The 20,563-nt window shown below is 40.8% G+C and overlaps 1 protein-coding gene across 1 annotated transcript in view; it reads right to left on the bottom strand.

Moving 5' to 3' along the window:
• LOC114473099 (huntingtin-interacting protein 1-related protein-like) overlaps window positions 1–18,357 on the bottom strand; it is a 30,376-nt gene extending 12,019 nt beyond the window's left edge. The window contains exons 1-18 of the mRNA XM_028462495.1: window positions 18,251–18,357; window positions 18,116–18,177; window positions 16,263–16,403; window positions 14,515–14,572; window positions 11,242–11,317; window positions 9,411–9,542; window positions 9,148–9,267; window positions 8,626–8,809; window positions 7,872–7,960; window positions 7,682–7,798; window positions 7,512–7,613; window positions 7,236–7,430; window positions 6,354–6,464; window positions 4,957–5,154; window positions 4,429–4,555; window positions 3,526–3,612; window positions 3,350–3,457; window positions 2,994–3,130 (exon numbers count right to left, since the gene is read on the bottom strand). Coding sequence (XP_028318296.1) covers window positions 2,994–3,130; window positions 3,350–3,457; window positions 3,526–3,612; window positions 4,429–4,555; window positions 4,957–5,154; window positions 6,354–6,464; window positions 7,236–7,430; window positions 7,512–7,613; window positions 7,682–7,798; window positions 7,872–7,960; window positions 8,626–8,809; window positions 9,148–9,267; window positions 9,411–9,542; window positions 11,242–11,317; window positions 14,515–14,572; window positions 16,263–16,403; window positions 18,116–18,177; window positions 18,251–18,357 — 2,151 coding nt within the window. The remainder of the gene's footprint in view (window positions 1–2,993; window positions 3,131–3,349; window positions 3,458–3,525; window positions 3,613–4,428; window positions 4,556–4,956; window positions 5,155–6,353; window positions 6,465–7,235; window positions 7,431–7,511; window positions 7,614–7,681; window positions 7,799–7,871; window positions 7,961–8,625; window positions 8,810–9,147; window positions 9,268–9,410; window positions 9,543–11,241; window positions 11,318–14,514; window positions 14,573–16,262; window positions 16,404–18,115; window positions 18,178–18,250) is intronic.
• Window positions 18,358–20,563: the final 2,206 nt, after the last annotated feature.

The following is a 20,563-nucleotide window of genomic DNA, read 5'->3' as shown; positions in this document are numbered from 1 at the left end:
TTTTTCAGTTATATTTACGTTTTCAATTACCCATCTTCAATTACAATTACAGCTACCAGCTTTTTTTCCAATTACAATTAAATTACAATTATTATCCTCAGAAAATCAATTACAATTACGTTCTCAATTACTAAAGTTAAATTACAATTAATCACAATTACTGAGCCTGAAATAAATAATCTAATAAAAGTTAACCTTCCTCTCGTGTTAGCTTCCTGTTAGCCTCTGTTATGCTAACAGGTCCTAAATCATCTGGAAAATACACTAAAAACAAATATCTATCATCTGATTTATTTCATATCTATTGAATACCTTGTTAATAGGGTTGGGCATCATTTTGATTTTAATGTTTCTGATTCTGATTCTGAATTGTGATCCTGTTCTAAACGATTCTCGATTCTGATTCTTTGAGTTGTGCAGGTCAACAAGTCACAGATTTCACAGGATAATATTTTCATTTAAAAAGCCTTTAACAGGTTATTTTTATTCATTCACTTAGTTGATACAGTTTAATCTGGTTACTGTAATGTAACTAAAGTATTCAATCACAAAGGTTTCCAACTGTAACTGGAAAAGTGAAACTTTCTGAAATAAAACAACAAACTAGTTGTCATCAGTGTAAAAAACATAGATCTACAGGTAGATGTGAAACTAAATAAAACAAACCCTGGAACAGTCATGTGACAAATCAATCAACATGTTTAGCATTGAGGTGTTAATGCTAAACATGTAGCAGCTGAGGTGCTAGCTGCTACATGTTACGCATTGAGGTGCTAGCTGCTACATGATACGCATTGAGGTGCTAGCTGCTACATGCTACGCATTGAGGTGCTAGCTGCTACATGCTACGCATTGAGGTGCTACCTGCTACATGCTACGCATTGAGGTGTTAGCTGCTACATGTTACGCATTGAGGTGTTAACTGTTACATGTTACGCATTGAGGTGCTAACTGCTACATGATACACATTGAGGTGCTAGCTGCTACATGCTACGCATTGAGGTGCTACCTGCTACATGCTACGCATTGAGGTGTTAGCTGCTACATGTTACGCATTGAGGTGCTAACTGCTACATGATACGCATTGAGGTGCTACCTGCTACACGTCTAGCATTGAGGTGCTACCTGCTACGTGTCAAACATTGAGGTACTAGCTGCTACATGTTTAGCATTGAGGTGCTAGCTGCTACATGTTTAGCATTGAGGTGCTAGCTGCTACATGTTTAGCATTGAGGTGCTAGCTGCTACATGTCTAGCATTGAGGTGCTACCTGCTACATGTCAAACATTGAGGTGCTAGCTGCTACATGTTAAGCATTGAGGTGCTAGCTGCTACATGTTTAGCATTGATGTACTAGCAGCTACATGTAAAGAATTGATGTACTAGCAGCTACATGTAAAGAATTGAGGTGCTACCTGCTACATGTCTACCATTGAGGTGCTAGCTGCTACATGTTAAGCATTGAGGTACTAGCTGCTACATGTTTAGCATTGAGGTGCTACCTGCTACATGTTTAGCATTGAGGTGCTACCTGCTACATGTTTAGCATTGAGGTGCTAGCTGCTACATGTCAAACATTGAGGTACTAGCTGATACATGTTTAGCATTGAGGTACTAGCTGATACATGTTTAGCATTGAGGTACTAGCTGCTACATGTTTAGCATTGAGGTGCTACCTGCTACATGTCAAACATTGTGGTGCTACCTGCTACATGTCAAACATTGTGGTACTAGCTGCTACATGTCTAGCATTGAGGTGCTACCTGCTACATGTTTAGCATTGAGGTGCTACCTGCTACATGTTTAGCATTGAGGTGCTACCTGCTACATGTTTAGCATTGAGGTGCTACCTGCTACATGTTTAGCATTGAGGTGCTACCTGCTACATGTTTAGCATTGAGGTGCTACCTGCTACATGTTTAGCATTGAGGTGCTACCTGCTACATGTTTAGCATTGAGGTGCTACCTGCTACATGTTTAGCATTGAGGTGCTACCTGCTACATGTTTAGCATTGAGGTGCTAGCTGCTACATGTTAAGCATTGATGTACTAGCAGCTACATGTAAAGAATTGAGGTGCTAGCTGCTACATGTTTAGCATTGAGGTACTAGCTGCTACATATTTAACATTGCAGTACTAGCTGCTACATGTTTAGCATTGAGATGCTAGCTGAAGCATTAGTTTTCCATCCAGTGTTTTTATTTAAACTAAAATTAACGCCCATAAAGCACAGCAATGACTTCCTCTTCTGATTCTTGTGTTTCTTGTGTTGCGGTATGTGCATCGGTATTATGGGTATAGCGGGAACTTGTGAAATGAGAATGGTTCCATGCTGTTTGGAGTGGAAAAAAAGCGATTAACTACATATATATTAGAGCTGGGACTTTTACGCGTACATTTTAAAGCTTTTTTTTTCCACTCCAAACGTCTGAAATATAACCATTTACACGTACCTTGGAAGTGGGATTTGTATATAACGCGTCAAACCAATCATTAAATCTTTCATCAAAACCCATCTTCGATAACACGTTTCAAGAATATCCAGTCCACCCGATCACATGCCTTCTCAGCATAACCATAACCCTGTCTGAGTCTGGAACACTCTGATGTTCTATGTTCTGTTGGTCCTTCTGTCCACTAACCACAACCAGTCCACGCAGATGGCTGCCACCTCTGAACCTGGTTCTAACAGAGATTTATTCCTAATCAAAGGGAGTTGTTTCTTTCCACTGTCGCTAAATGCTTGTTCATGTGGATCTTGTTGGGTTTTTTCTTTCTTATTATGAATTTTATATTTTGATAAACGCATTGAGATGACTTTGTTGTAAATTAGTTATTTTTATTATAGAGTAATTTAGTTACTAACTCAGTTACTTTTTGGAACAAGTAGTGATTAACTCTAACTAATTACTTTTTTAAAGTAACGTTCCCAACACTGTATATACTGTATATATAGCTTCAGTGACGCTGAAGGAGGACCAGTGAAGGCCTACCTGTCCCAGAGCCAGGAGGCGTTGGACGGTGAGTCTGATGGAGGAGGGGTCGGCCCTCTGGAGACTGGCCTGGAGCTTCAGCTCCTTCAGATACTGGAGACAATGGTTGGAACAGTCCCTGCATCCATCACTGAGACCTACACGCACACATGTACGTACGTACGTACACACACAGGTTTGAAGTATTCCACTTTCATTTCAGGTTTGTAGAGTAAAAATTGTTATTATTAAGACAATGAGTTAAAGCTGCTAAATGAGACAAATTTAATGGATCTGACTTAATCTAATGATCCAGGTTCATTTGAGTCATTCCGTTTTATTTTACTTATTCCATCTGATTGGACACGTGATCTTACGATCTGATTGGTCGATAGGGGCAGAGTGAGACGTAGCAGCTCCGGTGACAATGGTGTCAGCAGCTAGATGAGAAAACTGAGTAACAGCCCTCAGTAGACCACTGGCATCTGAAGATAGAGACAGTTAACATCCAACACCATCATCCAACATCATCCAACACCATCATCCAACATACCGCTCCTGTTATCCATGTAGACCTTGTGGCTTTGCTGCATTTTGTCGATGGAGCTCAGCGTGATTTCAGAACGATTCACCAAATAATCTGAAAAACACATCTGACTGGTTCATCATAATAAACAAAAAAATGACTCCAGTGTAAAAAACCACAAGAAATAATTCTGCCACAAATCAATAATTTTAGTGTATTGGCTTTCAAAGACAAACTTAATTATTAATTAATTCATACGCTATAGTGAGGCTAACATCATCATCAGGAACATACTACAGTAAACAATGTGTGTGATAAATAGATCTACCTGATTAGAAACGTGATTAACAGTATCAGCAGCTTCCTGTCTGAGTTCTATCATTTCTACCTTTTCTGTAACAACAGTTGTTTTTGGTCTGAATTATAGATTTTAATTATTCATCATTTTAAACTTCATCAACCTGGTCAGTACCAAGTTATGAAGTGGATCAGATCTGAGGAGTATAAAAGCTCCGCCTCCTAACCAATCCCTCCTGGTGTGCGCTGCACTAACACTATTGCTCTTCGCTGTCATCATGGATTTAAATTGATTACATTTGTTCGAGATCATAAGCTCTTCCTCCTGGAAAGACGGATTGGTCAGATGCTGTAAGCTCCACCCCTTTTATGTGAATGCATGTACGGGGAATGTTTGGTTAGTTGAATCCCGCTAACGGAGATGAATCTAGAATATGATTATCTAGATTTGAAGCATAGGGTTTAAGATTTTCCATTATATGTTAGCATTAAGCTAGCTGACTCTGTGTTCCACGCATATTTTGGTGCATTGTGTGTCTGTCCATAAAAATCAGAATGATTATTAGTTTACACTGTGTAAACATGTATTTATCATTATGATGATGATAACGATATATGATTTATTTTGGTTACCAGGTGAGCTGACACAGCGCACGTGCACAGGGTCGTCCAGTTTAGACACAGCGTCCAGGATGATTCCCTCAGCCTCCACCACAGCACACTGGAGCAGACTGAACTGTTCCTCCTGGAGCCTGGAGACCTACACACACACACACACACACTTATTTCCATTCCCTTTTTAATTGACTCATTTAAATAGATTATATTATACATGATATATAATATAAATCTATGTACTCTATGTGTTATAAGTTGTTAGTTGTTAACCTCCCACTTTGATTTATTTGGTGCAATCCAGTTATTTCTGTTAATCCAATAAAATATATTTAAAATTTTGTGTTAAAATTAAATTTGTTCTTTTTTTTGATAAAAATGTAATAATTTTTTTTGATTAAAATGAAATACATTTTTTTTTTGATAAAAATGTAGTTAAATTTTTTTTGAAAAACAAAGTATTTGAAAATTTAATGTAAATCTTTTTGAAAAGCTAAATGTATTTAAATATAATTCATACATTTCAGGTTTATAATAATAAAGTACCTGCTGTTGTTGGAGTTGAGCGTGGAGGTTAGCTAGCTCCATGCTGCTACGCTGCCTCTCCTGATCCAGGCACGTCAACTGCTGCTGCTTCTGCTGCCTCAGGGACATAAGCTCCGCCTCCTGTTGCCTTGACGACTGCATCATCATCTCACGCTCTGCCTGCAGGCCGACCATGGTACTGCTGAGCTGGGACCCACTCTGAAAATAGGAAAATTAGTTAACGATGAGACTGGTTAACTATGAGACTAGTTAACTATGAGACTAGTTAACAATGAGACTAGTTAACAATGAGACTAGTTAACAATGAGACTAGTTAACAATGAGACTAGTTAACTATGAGACTAGTTAACTATGAGACTAGTTAACTATGAGACTAGTTAACTATGAGACTAGTTAACTATGAGACTAGTTAACTATGAGACTAGTTAACTACGAGACTAGTTAACTATGAGACTAGTTAACTATGAGACTGGTTAACTATGAGACTGGTTAACTATGAGACTAGTTAACTACGAGACTGGTTAACTACGAGACTAGTTAACTACGAGACTAGTTAACTACGAGACTGGTTAACTACGAGACTAGTTAACAATGAGACTAGTTAACTATGAGACTAGTTAACTATGAGACTAGTTAACAATGAGACTAGTTAACTATGAGACTAGTTAACTATGAGACTAGTTAACTATGAGACTAGTTAACTACGAGACTGGTTAACTACGAGACTAGTTAACAATGAGACTAGTTAACTATGAGACTAGTTAACTATGAGACTAGTTAACTATGAGACTGGTTAACTATGAGACTGGTTAACTATGAGACTGGTTAACTATGAAACCAATTAACTATGAAACTAATTAACAATGAAACTAATTAACAATGAGACTAATTAACAATGAGACTAATTAACTATGAGACTATTTAACTATGAGACTAGTTAACTATGAGACTAGTTAACTACGAGACTAGTTAACTATGAGACTAGTTAACAATGAGACTAGTTAACTATGAGACTAGTTAACTACGAGACTGGTTAACTACGAGACTAGTTAACAATGAGACTAGTTAACTATGAGACTAGTTAACAATGAGACTAGTTAACTATGAGACTAGTTAACTATGAGACTAGTTAACTACGAGACTGGTTAACTACGAGACTGGTTAACTACGAGACTAGTTAACAATGAGACTAGTTAACTATGAGACTAGTTAACTATGAGACTGGTTAACTATGAGACTGGTTAACTATGAAACCAATTAACTATGAAACTAATTAACAATGAAACTAATTAACAATGAGACTAATTAACTATGAGACTATTTAACTATGAGACTAGTTAACTATTAGACTAGTTAACCATGAGACTAGTTAAAGATTAAAGAGGTAAGTTTGTCACCATCTCTTTGCTGTGCAGAGAGTTATTTGCTCGGATCAGTTCAGCTCTAGTAGAGTCAAGTTCTCGTCTCAGTCGATCAATTTCAGCTTTTAACTCAGCGTTGATGGAGAGCTGCAGACAAACAAAGATTAGTTAGATTAACATACAAAGATTAGTAGGTTTAACATACAGATATTAGTAGGTTTAACATACAGATATTAGTAGGTTTAACATACAGATATTAGTAGGTTTAACATACAGATATTAGTTAGGTTTAACATACAGATATTAGTAGGTTTAACATACAGATATTAGTAGGTTTAACATACAGATATTAGTTAGGTTTAACATACAGATATTAGTAGGTTTAACATACAGATATTAGTAGGTTTAACATACAGATATTAGTAGGTTTAACATACAGATATTAGTAGGTTTAACATACAGATATTAGTAGGTTTAACATACAGATAATAGTTAGGTAATGTGTGTCAGACAAGAGTATCAAGGTTAAATAAAGTGTTCCTTGAGATGCGGTGTTCAGGTGGGCGGAGCCAGGTAGAAAACACAGGGTTTTTTTAGACTAAACCTGCCAGCAAGCAGGTTCACGTCATTAAGAATGTTACCACGGTAACAGACTCAGAGTAGCACATACCTCACTGTAGTAATAATAATAATAATATTGCAATGGATTTTATATAGCTATATAAAGTGCTGGTCCCCACGGGGTTTGAACTTTTTCAGTGAGTGTGAGATGTTTCAAGTGATTTGTGTTTTCATGATTTTAGAAGTTAAAATCAGATCTGTATGACCTTCAGAAAGGGTGGATCCCATAAGACACCATTCTGTCATTGGTCCTCACGGTGTGTGTGTGTGTGTGTGTGTGTGTGTGTGTGTGTGTACCTGCTGTTGTAGCTGAGCTCTCAGAGCCTCAATCTCCTGGTTCTTTCGATCTCTCTCCAGGTTCTCATTGTTCTGCTGCTGCAGTGTCTGGTTCTTCACAGACATCAGTTCCATCTCTTTCTCTCTCACTGAACGCAGCAGCACATCTCGCTCAGCCTGCAGCGCTGCCAGGCTGCTGCTCACCTGAGAACCCTCCTGTGGAGGAGACATTACAACAAATGGATATTTAATATTTAAACGCTGCAGTTGATAGAGTGTGTCTAACAACCTTCTTACCCTTTCTGTACTCTGCAGAGTGTTCTGCAGCATGGTCATACTCTCCCTCTGCTCCATCAGGGCCTTATTCAGCCGCTCCACTTCCTGCTGCTGCTCCTTCATCTGAAGAACAATCAATCATCTCATCTCCTTCCTCATTAGTTCAGGTAAAAGCAGTCTGAGCTTCTCACCCAGTTAATTTTGTCCTGGCGAACATTTTCCAGCTCATTCTCCAGATGTTTCTTGGCCCTCAGCAGCTCGTCCTGTTCATATCTTGTAGATGACAGAATCTTCACTGTCTCTGCGTTCTGGAAACACATCTTTACATTCGTAGATCTGCACATTTCCATCTTTGTATTTCACTCAGAGAAGCTGCTCTACCTTCTTCATGAGGTCAGCGTGGCTGGTCACTAGCTCTGCGTGTCTCTCTTTGAGTTGACTGAAGCGAACCTCAGCGGCCTGAGCTCGACCTGTTGAAACAACCATGGGTTTAAATCCATGGAAACACCAACCATCGGTTAAAGACCATGGGTTAAAGGTAGGGTAGGTGATTTTCGAAAGCTAGCATGATTTTGAATGTAGCCTCCCCGATGGCTCCGCCTTTACCCCCCTTGCCCCTCCCCCCTGTGCTCCGTCTCACTCACATGCATGCTCACAGCTGCTGCAGAAGAGGAGCTCAGCTCATTGCTTGTATTGTGTAGAAACGTCGTTGCCTCGTGTCTCATTCAGCAGAATGTAAACAATAAACTTTATCATCATATATGTTAAAAACGTGACCAAAAACTCTGTTTTAACTCTGTCAGTAGTGACGCACTTTCAGTGTGAGGGAGACAGTGGGATGTGATTGGTTAAAAAAAAAAATGGTTTGTTTTTTTCCATTGGTTGAAGTTTTTACAGGTTTACAGTTGCTACAAATGATGGATTTTCTTCATTCTTTTTTCAGAGCACATAAAATCTTAATTTATGTCAGGCCATAAAGACAATTTAAACCAAAAACTTAAAAAAGTGTATCTGGAGATAATTGCCTACCCTAGCTTTAAAGTCCATGGAAACAATTATTGGTACAAGAACCATGGAAAAACCAACCATGGGTTAAAGACCATGTGCTATAAGGTGAAACCATCATCACACTCACCATCCGCCTCCTTGAAGCCGATCTGGGCTCCAACATTGGCCACATTGGTAGAACGTAGAGCCTCCACCTCCATCTGTAGATGTTCCTTCTCCACCATGGTCACCTGTTGGTGGATCTTCTGCTCCTCAACTTCGGCCTCCAGATGCTTCACCTGAGCCTTTAACTCAGTCACACACCTCTGAGCCTGGAGGGCGACATATGAACACTTCAATCAATACAACCGTTGATGAGCAGAAGCTTTACAGATAGAAACCATTATAAAAATGAATTTACGTCATATGACTTTCTTTCCTGTGTGTGACAGTGATAGAATAGTGAGGTGATCCGAGCTATAATGATAGCTATTAGTCTGAATAAGGGCCACAAAGAACTTAAGGAAATGTTGACATAATGAACTTTAATTCCATGTGTTTTATTTTGAAAAATTATTTTTTTGCATTGATTCCTCTGCTTGATACAGTGTGTCTCAAACAGGGTTGATGCTCACTGGTCTAAAGAGTATAAATAAAGAGAGACCACTACCTCAGACTTGATGAGCTGCAGCTCTGGTTTCAGAACCTCCAGTTCTCTCTTCAGACTCTCGTTCTCGTCTCTCTGCTCCAGCGAAGCCTCCTGAGATCCCATTTGACTCATCAAATAGTACTGGGGTTAACACCGATGGTTAGGGTTAGTACACAAAGGGACACAGTCACTGTGGACTTTTGGACTCAATAAGAAAACTTCCTGTACTATGAAGAAGTGTACCTAACCCTATAAAAAACCCTAACTCTATAATAAACATGGACCTGTGGTATCTGCAGCGTCTCCGTCTGTGGTTCCACCTGATCTTCGTCCTCGTCTCGTTCCTCACCAGGAATCACCACCACCGCCTTTTTATACTCAGCCAGAGCAGCAGCACGGAGGAAGTTAGGAGGACCCTAAAGATATTAGATAGATTAGACATTATAGACTAGATATTAGATTAGATTATATATTACAGATAAGACATTAGAGATTACATTATATATTAGATATAAAATATTAGATATTGGATTTGAGATTAGATACTAGATATTATATATTAGATAAGATATTGATTAGATATTAGATAAGATATTAGACATTAGAGACTAGACATTAGATTAGATATTTGAACTGACCTCAATAGTTAGTGCTTCTAAACCAACAACCTGTCTTTTAGATCCAATCCCATCTCCACTATTTACAGATGTTCTTCCACTAATATGATGAACTATATTAACACATCTATAGTAACAGGTTATGAACCACAGGCCTTTAAAGCCACTGTAATCAAACCTCATTAAAAACCAACCCTTGATCCAAGTGACTTGTCCAATTATAGATCAATATCTAATCTACCTTTTGTTTACACAATTATTGAAAAATTCTATTTTTTTGTATGGTGTATTTTTCTGTAACGTATGTTTTTTGGAGTCATGTGTATTTTTGTATAATTATTGTTTTTGTTGCTATTGCAGTGTGATTCAGGAGTCATTTTGTGTATTTTTCTGTAAATGTATGTTTTTTTGACGTTGAGTACAGTGCCCGTCAGAAGTATGTATTCATATAGTGGGAGGAGCTTAAGAAGAGTTGTCAATTACATACATACTCTGTAGCATTATAAAGGGGTAAATTTGCAGGTGCAAAGTAAAATAGCTTGTGCAATTTCCCTGGTTTAATTCTATGAGACATGAACATGATAAATGTGTTGTTGTTTTTTTTTTTAACTCATTTTTATATATTTTTTGTTTGGTGTTTTTTTCTGTAATGTACAGTATACAATCATGTAGGATTATAAGTATTTAGTTTAGTGTATTTTGAGTCATTTTAATGTTTTTGTTGTTGTTTAGTGTGTGTGTGTGTGTGTGTCTAACTTTGACTAAACGTATCTATTGTCAGTAGTTTGGTGTGTAGTGAGTGAAGCTACAGTAACCATCAGGTGACCTTCACTATGTAACACTGTTTACTGATCTGACTATAACACCACAGTCACTACCACCCAATGGACGGGTGTCGTGACACAGACTGTAACCGGACTAAATGGTGGTCCGTTACACACGCACACGCACACGCACACACACATTAGTTAGATAAGAAGGTAGATGACTAAAGGACTAAAACACACAAAACGACAAACAAAAATACACAAAATGACAAATATAGAAGAATTACAAAACACACATGTACACAAAGGACTCCAAAATCACACAAATAAAACCACAAAACGACGAAAGAAAAAAAAAAATGTTAGAACAACCACAATACACAAAATAACAAAGATACACCTGATGACAAAAACATACTCCCTAAACACACAAAATAAACTAATAACAAAATAAACAAAATGATAAAAATACACAACAGCCATTATTACAAGAGAATAATAAATACAATTACATTAGGCCTGACCATAGTAAAATAATTATTGATTTAAAAACCAGTAAAAAAACAAAGACTAAAATGAATGGATGTAGTGTTAAAAAGTAAAGTTTTGTGAATTCTTCTTCTGCTCGTTGTTAAAACACGTGAAGCAGAGTTTTGCAGCAGCTGTGATGAATAGTGTTTATATAAATCTATAGATATAGATATATAGATAGGAGAAAGAGTTTAGCTCACGTCGGGTAGATCTGGGATCTGGATGATGCTTTTGAAGAACTCTTCTTCTCTGGCTCTGTTGAAGAACTGAACGAGACTGCAGAAAAAAAACATCTTCACATTTTATCATTTACAACATTAATATACGAGTTAGTACAGAATACCAGTAACAACAACTTTCTCTTTTTTATATTTTTTATTTATTTGGCAGAAACATTGCACAGTGTTCTATTGTACCAGATAATAATAATAATAATAATAATAATAATAATAATAATAATAATAATAATAATAAATAAAATTATTATTATTCAGGAGAAATTCAGTCAAAACTATTTGCTTCAAAACATCCTTTTTATCATTTATTATTAGTGTTTTTGCGCAAAAGAAAATGCAGTGTTACCGTGTAGAAGTCTCTAAGTAACCAAAATGTTCTTCTTCTTAACTCAGACTAGACTGAGGTCATTGTCCTGGGCTCATGACACCTTAGAGAAACCTATGCTAGTCTAACTGCCCTAGATGTGGCCGTAATGAGAGCTGTGTGTATCTGGTATTCTGTTTTGGAGGAGAGTGAGTGCTCTGTCGTCATGTGGATCTTTGTCTGTCTCTTTTTATTTTTCCAGAGTGAGAGTGCTGGGAGTGGATCTTTGTGTTCCAGGTGTTGCTCTCTGATTGGAGGAGACAAGCTGCACTGATTGGTCCTCCACCTATAAAAGGCAGCATGCAGCCTCAGGGGAACCTGCAGCTCACCTCGTTGTTCTCAGCCTCCAAAGACTGAGATCTTTGGTTAGAATAATGACTTTGTTTTTTCTGTCAGTGATTTTCTAGATCTTTAGAAACGTGAGTGTTAGACTGGCCTCCTTAGTTGTGATCCTGTTTTTTGTTCTTTATTGCTTTGTAAAATATTGTTGAAACACTATAAATTGTAAATATACTTTATGTCTGTTTGTTTAAATCATTTATTTGGGGACTGGGGACAAATACCTTCCGGCGTAATATGGTTATGTACCTACCTCCTAGACGGGTGCATAACAATGGCATTACTCTGGCACAAAGCACAACTGTTAGAAACCTTGGGGTTCTATTTGATCAGGACTTATCATTCAACTCTCACATAAAACAAACTTCAAGAACTGCCTTCTTTCATCTCCGTAACATTGCTAAAATCAGATCTATCCTGTCTCAGGGCGACGCCGAAAAGCTAGTCCATGCTTTTGTTACCTCTAGACTGGATTATTGTAATTCTCTTTTAGCAGGCTGCCCGAGCAAGTCGCTTAAGACACTTCAGCTGGTTCAAAATGCTGCAGCACGTGTACTGACTAAAACTAGGAGAAGAGATCACATTACTCCTGTATTAGCCTCTCTGCATTGGCTTCCCATAAAATATAGAATAGAAATTCAAGATTCTTCTTCTCACTTATAAAGCCCTAAATGGACAGGCACCAGTCCTATCTCAAGGAGCTTGTAGTGCCATACAATCCCCCCAGAACACTACGCTCTCAAAATGCTGGACTACTCGTTGTTCCATTCATCTCTAAAAGTAGTATAGGAGGAAGAGCTTTCAGTTATCAGGCCCCACTTCTCTGGAACCATCTACCAACCACGGTTCGGGGGGCAGACACCCTCTCTACCTTTAAGGTTAGGCTCAATAACACACTGCCATAAAATCAACTGCATCAAATAACCATTGCAACACATTGAAAGCATTGTAACCACTGAAATATTGCACAAATACGCAAAAATATTGATTAAATACCCCCCCCCGCCCCGAAATTATTTAAATAAAAAATAAAAATAAAAAATCGACACCCAAAAAAACATGATATATCGTGAAATCAATTTTTTTCACACCCCTAATTAAGAGTTGGGCTTGTGAGCGTGATTTGTGACCCCATATTTTAGAAGCTAATCCTGGTCCAAAAATTAATGTCCAGAAGTGTGATGTGTTAAACTTAAGTGTACAATACAAACATCTAAAGGATTATATATAAAGTACATTAGAATACTACACAGCTAGTGTTTGTTCAAACTATAACATTGTTAAAGCAGATTCTATAAATATTATTACATTTCAGAGCCTGTACTTTTGACTTTTACTTGAGTTGTTTTTTTTTATACTGTAGGTATTTTACTTCTACTCTAGTAAGGAATCTGGGTACTTTTGCCATCTCTGTAGTATACTATAGTATATTACAGTACAGTATAGTATACAGTGACATGCAGTCAGGGTAGGCAAGGTAGGCAGTGCCTACCCGAGGGTGAATTGATATTTTGATTATTTGTTTTAATTATAATATAATTATAAATTATTTATTTTTCAATATTAATAGCCTACAGTACCTATAAGTTTGAAAGTGTCAGCATTTTATGCGTTTCATAGCCCAAATCATATATGAACTATTTCAGGTCCCCAAGATGAAAACAATTTACGTCCAAAGGCAGCGTAGAGAGCTTCCTTATAGACTCTGCAGTTACCTCAGCTCCTCCATGCTCCTAACTACCAAGACCTTTGCCTGCTCAGGGCCTCCATTCAGCTTGATAAAAACTCCCCCCAGTGCTTTGGATTTTATTTTGATAAATGGCAATTTCCGCATTCTTCTTCGTTAAATGATCGTTTAGATACACATTTGTCCCTTTCAATTTCTTTCCTTGTTTTAGCAACGCAATCTTTTTCCGATTAATAAATCTCATGATTACAGCTGGCACGTTATCTCTCCTCCTGGGGAGAAGGTGACGGGCCTCGATGTCTTCCAGGTCCAGTGTGATCTCTTTTGACTCCACTCACTTGTTGTTACGCGGAGCTCATTTCCAGCGCATCGGGCTCTAACCCTAACCCTTGTTGACAGTCACTTTGCATATGACCGAGGCTTGATGTTTAGCCCTGTGACAACAACGTTGTTGATCCTGGAGTACTGCTCCAAATCCTCCACTCTCTTATCTTTCTCCACATTCTGGTTTCTCCACTATTTATCCTCCTCCATCTACTTCAGGAGTTGTTTTTGCTGTGCCTTGATTGCGTTTGTTTCCTCCAACAAAAAGTCAAGTGACTTTTTAACTTCTTCAAGCTTCTTCTCAGCGGTTTCATGTTAGCTTTATAGCAGCTACACAGAGGCTTCCTGTTTTATCTTCACGGAGCGCTAACGTTAGATCTCCAGTTCACGTCTGCAATCCTTTTTCTCAGTACAGTATATTATAATATAGTATAGTATAATATAGAATACTACAGTATAATATAGTATATTACAGTATAAAATAGTATAGTAAAGGAAGTGGCGTTTAGTATGTGATTTTTACCTCATAAAAAGATCTCTGAAACGTTCACGATGTCCCAGGAGAACATCTGGAGCGATGCCTGCCAATGATATTAGATTAATTAATGAGATGGTGTATTTCATACACAAGACAACTCAATGTGCTGTACATGATAAAACATTCAACTGTTTAAAATCAATAAGAACATTTAAATCATCAACAAACACATGACATCATCAATATGACCATAAATCTCTCTCAATCATACACAGCAGAGAGAAAAAGTTCCTTTAACTTTGATTTAAAAATGTTCACATGTGATGCTGACTTCAGCTCTGCTGCAGTTTGTTCCACTTCTTTGCAGCATAACAACTAAACACAGCATCACCATGGTTACTGTGAGCTCTGGGCTCCACTATCTGACCTGTGTCCATAGATCTCAGAGACCTGCTGGGTTCATACCTGACTAACATCTCACTGATGTATTCTGGACCAAACCCATTCACACATTTATAACCAGCAGCAGAACTTTACAGTCTCCTCTGAGGCTGACTGGGAGCCAGTGTAATGTGTTCTGACCTCTTTGTTCTGGTTAAGAATAATAATAATAATATCCATCCATTTTCTTCCGCTTATCCATTACCGGGTCGCAAGGGCAGCATCCTTAGCAGGGAGGCCCAGATTTACCTCTCCACGGTAACTTATCCTCTGGGGGGATCCTGAGGCATTCCCAAGCCAACCAAGAGACATAGTCACTCCAGCGTGTCCTGCGTCTTCCTCAGGGTCTCCTTCTGGAGGGATGTAGGTGCTCAAACCACCTCATCTGGCTCTTCTCAATGCAGAGGAGCAGCGGCTCTACTCTGAGCCCCTCCCTAATGACTGAGCCTCTCACCCTATCTCTAAAGGAGAGCCCAACCACCTTACGAAGGAAACTCATTTCAGCCGCTTGTACCCGCGATCTTGTTCATTTGGTCATGACCCAAAGCTCATGACCACAGGTGAGGGTAGGAACGTACATCCACCTGTAAGTTGAAAGCTTTGCTTTTCGGCTCAGCTTTCTCTTTACCACGACAGATCTGTGCAGACGCCGCATCACTGCAGAATCCGCATTAATCCGCCTGTCGGTCTCTCGCTCCAACTTTCCCTCACTGTGAACAAGACCCAGAGGTACTTGAACTCCTCCACCTGGGGCAGGACCTCATCTCCAACCCAGAGAAGGCATTCCACCTTTTTTCCGGTCAAGAACCATGAAACTCAGATTTAGAGGTGCTGAGTCTCATCCCGGCCGCTTCACACTCGGCTGTGAACCGATTCCAGTGAGAGTTGAAGGTGCATGGCCTGATGGAGCCAACAGGAACCACATCATCTGCAAAAAGCGAGTGATGCAGTGCTGAAGCCCCCAAACCTCTCCCCTCAACGCCTGGCTGCACCTAGAACTGCTGTCCATAAAATTTTGTGGAAGAGAATCGACAACAAAGGGCAGCCCTGGACCAGTCCACCATCACTAGGAAACAAGTGTGACTTACTGCCGCCAATGGTGACCAAGCTCTGACTCCGGTCGTAACAGGGAACGACAGACCTCATCAGTAGGTCTGATACCCGTACTCCCGGAGGACCCCCTAAAGGAATGCATCTCCACATCCACAAAACACATGTGAACTGGTTGGGCAAACTCACATACACCCTCAAGGAGCTGCTGAGGGTGTAGAGCTGGTCCACAGCTCCACGACCAAGACGAAAACAACATTGTTCATCCTATTAATAACAATAATAATAATGAAGTAACTCACGGCTGTGTAGTTTAAAGAGCAGTCTGACAGAGAAGTGATAGATGAAGCTTGAATCCAGGATAAGGGGGATGAGAGGAGTGAGTCTGCACTGACCCGCTGATGTACACGACTTAGCATGGTTAGCATCCAGCTGACGAAAAACTGGAAAACACCATCATCAATAATTCAATTTCATGTATCTATCTTTAAAAGCAAGAAAGTTCTGCATGTGTGTGTGTGTGTGCGTTTGTGGAGCAAATATCTCCCTGACACCGTGGCTGTTTGACCTGAAACTTTGTCAATGGGTTCCAAATACCTCGTGTGCATCCGTTATTTTGGAGTAATTTGGTGTTGCAAAATGTTCAAAACATTTATTTTAATTTTAAGATTACGGCTCCCTCTTGGTATTGAGCGCAGTACTTCCAGTTCTTCATCACAGGTTCATGATGTCACTATGTCACAGTTTGAGGTCAATATTTAAAACGTTTTTGTACTAATAAAAGTTATTTTAGTTATTATTTCATGGTTATTTAAAAATATTCCAGTGAACCCAAATGACCTCGGGTAACAGAGTTAACTTCCTCCTCCGTCTCCATCACTGTGTGCAGCGGCTGTGCTCAAAGCCAAACATGTACATTTCTCCGTCAACATCGCATTATAAACGCTGATATTTTCACCATGTGCTATATAATTTAATGCGCACCTTGGATGTAGTTGCTGAACGCACACAGAGCCGTTTAGAGAGAATTGCGACATAAGAAGAATGCCCGGAAGTTTCAAATAGTTCCCAGAAATTGTTGACGGCCATTAGTCGACCATATCACAAACTATCTGCTTCTTCAGACAGAGGAATGTAACTTTTTAATGAGTGGATGGGTCCACAACACGGCTCCACTGATTAACGTTTGTTCTGCGCAAGGGTGAGTGTTTCTTCTTATATTATTCTGTGTTAAGATGCTAGCAGCTAGCAGTAACACAAGACGGAGGGTTAGACCGGAGAGGGAGGGAGGGGGGGGGGGCGTCTGAGCAGCCTCACACTCTCACTGATATACTGGCTAAGCTCTCAAGTCTCACGCATTGGACGTGAGACACACGCATTTCAACCTGATGTGAGGAGTGGGTGCACGCACGCGGCTGATTCACGTGCTTGTGTAAGACTGCACCCACAAACAGGTAGCCACACACACGATGAATAAATACTTTTATTTTTACGAATGTATGTGTCTTTTATCAGATTCTACCTAAACCGCCACATTGGTACAAACTTTATCAGTTTATCATATTTATGTCTCATAGAAATAAACCAGATAAATCACACACTACTTTATTTTACACCCACAAATAAACCCTTTATAACACTACAGAGTACAGTATGTACACCTCTATGTACATCTAACCTTATAACACATACTCATTTAGACATAATTAACTCTACTTAAGCTCCTCCCACTATATGAATACATACTTCCAAAAGGTACTGTACTAGTTAGGAATAATGATCAATAGAAACATTAATACAACAAATGTGTTTTAATGTTCTGTGTATTGTAATTATGTATATTTTTCTATCATTTCCTGTGTTTTTGTTGCTTTGTGTTTCTCTGGTCATTTTTTTTATTTTGTGTATTTTTGTCATAATTTTGTGTGATGAATTTTTTTTTCTGTATGTTTTTTGTGTTTTTCTAGTTGTGTGTTTTTGGTGTCATTTTGTTCATTTCCTTATCATTGTGTGTTTTTGTTATTTTGTGTATTTTCCTGCAATATTGTGTGTGTTTTTTAAAGCCATGTTATGCGTTTATTTTGAGATCTTTGCAGAGTTCGAGCTACGGCCGTAAGTGGCCCCCACGCCACATTTATTAAACCACGTCACTGACCGGTCTCAGCCATCTTTAGTCCAGCGTCCAGATAATCCAGGAGCTCATTGGTCATGTCCAGCCTGTAGTTTGGAGAAAGTATTTTAAGATTAATAAACTAAAGGTTAATGTGAAAATAATCAAAGACAGTCGTACACTTTGTTCATGTCAGTGCCTGATTCTCTCTCCAAGGTCTCGTCACTGATTTCCAGGTTTGCTGGGATCACCTTGTGCTGTGGATTCGTGCAGATGTAGAAACACATTAATGAGAGGAAGAAATTATTAATACTAATAAATCAGTTTTATTTTTACAGGAAACAGAAGGAGATGATGAGTTGAACAGGTGTGTTTTTAACTGTGTTTAGAGATTGTAGTGAGTTAGAGGATGTTTGGGGGTTTGTGGTGGTGGGGGGGGGGTATTAGAAGGCATGGATCAGAGTTGGTTTGCAGAGGGTGGATAAAGGCGATGACTGATCTGCAGGGAGGGGGTCACCATGTGACCATCAATGGAAAGTGTGAAATCCTTTTTTTTTTTTTTTTTTAACTTGTCTGCACATGCTGTTGAAGGTTAACACTACAAGAAGTGCAATCTTTTAACAGCAATGCATATTTTATTATTGCAATTAAATAAATGAATTTATTTCATTGCATAATTGTGACCATCACCAGCCCTCCCTAGGGAAGGGTAAATACTTTATTAAAGGGAGGATGTAAAAAAGAGAGGGCAGTGTTACACCAGGGTGAGGGGGGTGGGGGGGGAGTTAACAGGGAGGAGGGATACAAGATAGGAAAACGAATGGGTGGGGAATAATCAATAAGTTTCAAGTGATGTGATGTGAAATTGTGGTTGTGTATATTGTGCTTATTGTTGTGTTATCAAGCCAGTCTGGTGACCAGTGTGCGGCTTAGGAATAATGATGGTGGCTGTGAGCAGAGGAGGAAGTGAGTGGAAGTTACATAAAACAGGTATTTGGGAACAACGTGTCTATGGTTGAGCCCAGTATGAGTGTTATCCCACAGCCCGAGGCCAGTGCGTCCATGACAAATGTGATTCCAAGAGCCGCTACTGCAAAACCCATGAGCCGCCCCCGGGCCCGAAGAAGCAGTCGGGCCAGCAGAAAGAGCGAGAGATCTAGGGGCCCCCGGCGACCACCCCACGGCCAAGCAGCCCCCCGAACGCCCCCAAGGTCCCAAGCCAAGAGGCTGCCATTGCCCCCCCCATACACACCCGAAAAGCCCCCAAGGAGCCAAGGACCCAGCGCACCACGCCACCGACTCCAACCCCCAACCCCCGGAACAGCTAACACCGCCCCCCCCAGTAAACAGCATCATCCCGAGGCGCCAAACAACCCTGCCCCAACCCCGGTGAGGACACCAGCACCCCCCCAGCACACCCACCCCCCAAACCGGCGAGGCAGGCCGCCCCGGGCCCGCACACCGCGGGGCCCGCCCCCAAGGCCACCAGGAGACAAAGCAAGCACCAAGCCACACCCAAGGGGGAGAGGCACCCCCGCGCCCCACCCGGCCGACACAGCCCGGAAAGACCCCGCAAGGAGAGACCCCGGCAAAGCCCCCCCGAGACCCACCGCCACGCCCGACCGCACCATCTTGATGTACTTTTACTCTATGCAGTGGCCCAGCCACCAACAGAGGGGCCAGGCCCCCACCGGAGAGGCCCAAATATGTGTACCAACCCACCACCCTGTTATGGTGCCTCTCCATTCCCCAATGGAGAGGCACTTCCCGATCCCCTGTGTGAATGTGTGTGTTTGGTGAATGTATGGGGTGTAATTAAAAGAAGGGGGATGGAGGGGAGCGGTGCTCCCCCTCCAGCCTCTGTGGATTTATGTGTATGTGGTGTAATAGGCCGGAGGGTGTAAATGATGATACACCCTCCGGGGGGTGGCATGTTGAGATGCGATTAAAATTGGAGGGATTAGTAGGGCAACTAGAGGTGGGAGGGCCGCCCCCACGCCACTACATAGTAACACAGGTGGCGGCCCCCTCCACCCCCAGCCCCACCATCCAGCCCCCCAAGGGTTGGGTATCGGTGTGTGGTGCATTTTGTGAGTGAGCCAGACCAGCTGGGAGTGGGGTGAAGTGAACATGTAGGAGGCCTGTCCAGTGTGAGCCGGGCCCGTCCACGTGGCGGGCCACGCGAGAGGGTAGATGGCGCAGACGGGCAAGTGGCACTGCGGGCCCCGGGAACAGCACAGTCGGAGACCCCCCCCCCACGGCACCCCCCAGACCGCGCCGGCCCCGCGGAGCACGGCGACACCCCCCACCCCCGGGCACAGCCAGGCACCAACCCCATCCCCCGGCGCCCCAGGGGGCGACCCCCGCCGCCCGCCGGCCCGGAGCAACGCCACCCCACCACCAAGGGGAGCGGCCGAGCAGGGGGGAGGCCCATGCCTGAAATCCTGAGCGGAGGGAAGGAGGGATTTAGGAGCTATGACGATCATTTTTGAT

Source organism: Gouania willdenowi, chromosome 12, assembly GCF_900634775.1.
Source record: "Gouania willdenowi chromosome 12, fGouWil2.1, whole genome shotgun sequence".
In the NCBI taxonomy this organism is placed as follows: Eukaryota; Metazoa; Chordata; class Actinopteri; order Blenniiformes; family Gobiesocidae; genus Gouania; species Gouania willdenowi.
This window is presented reverse-complemented; position numbering and strand designations above follow the sequence as displayed.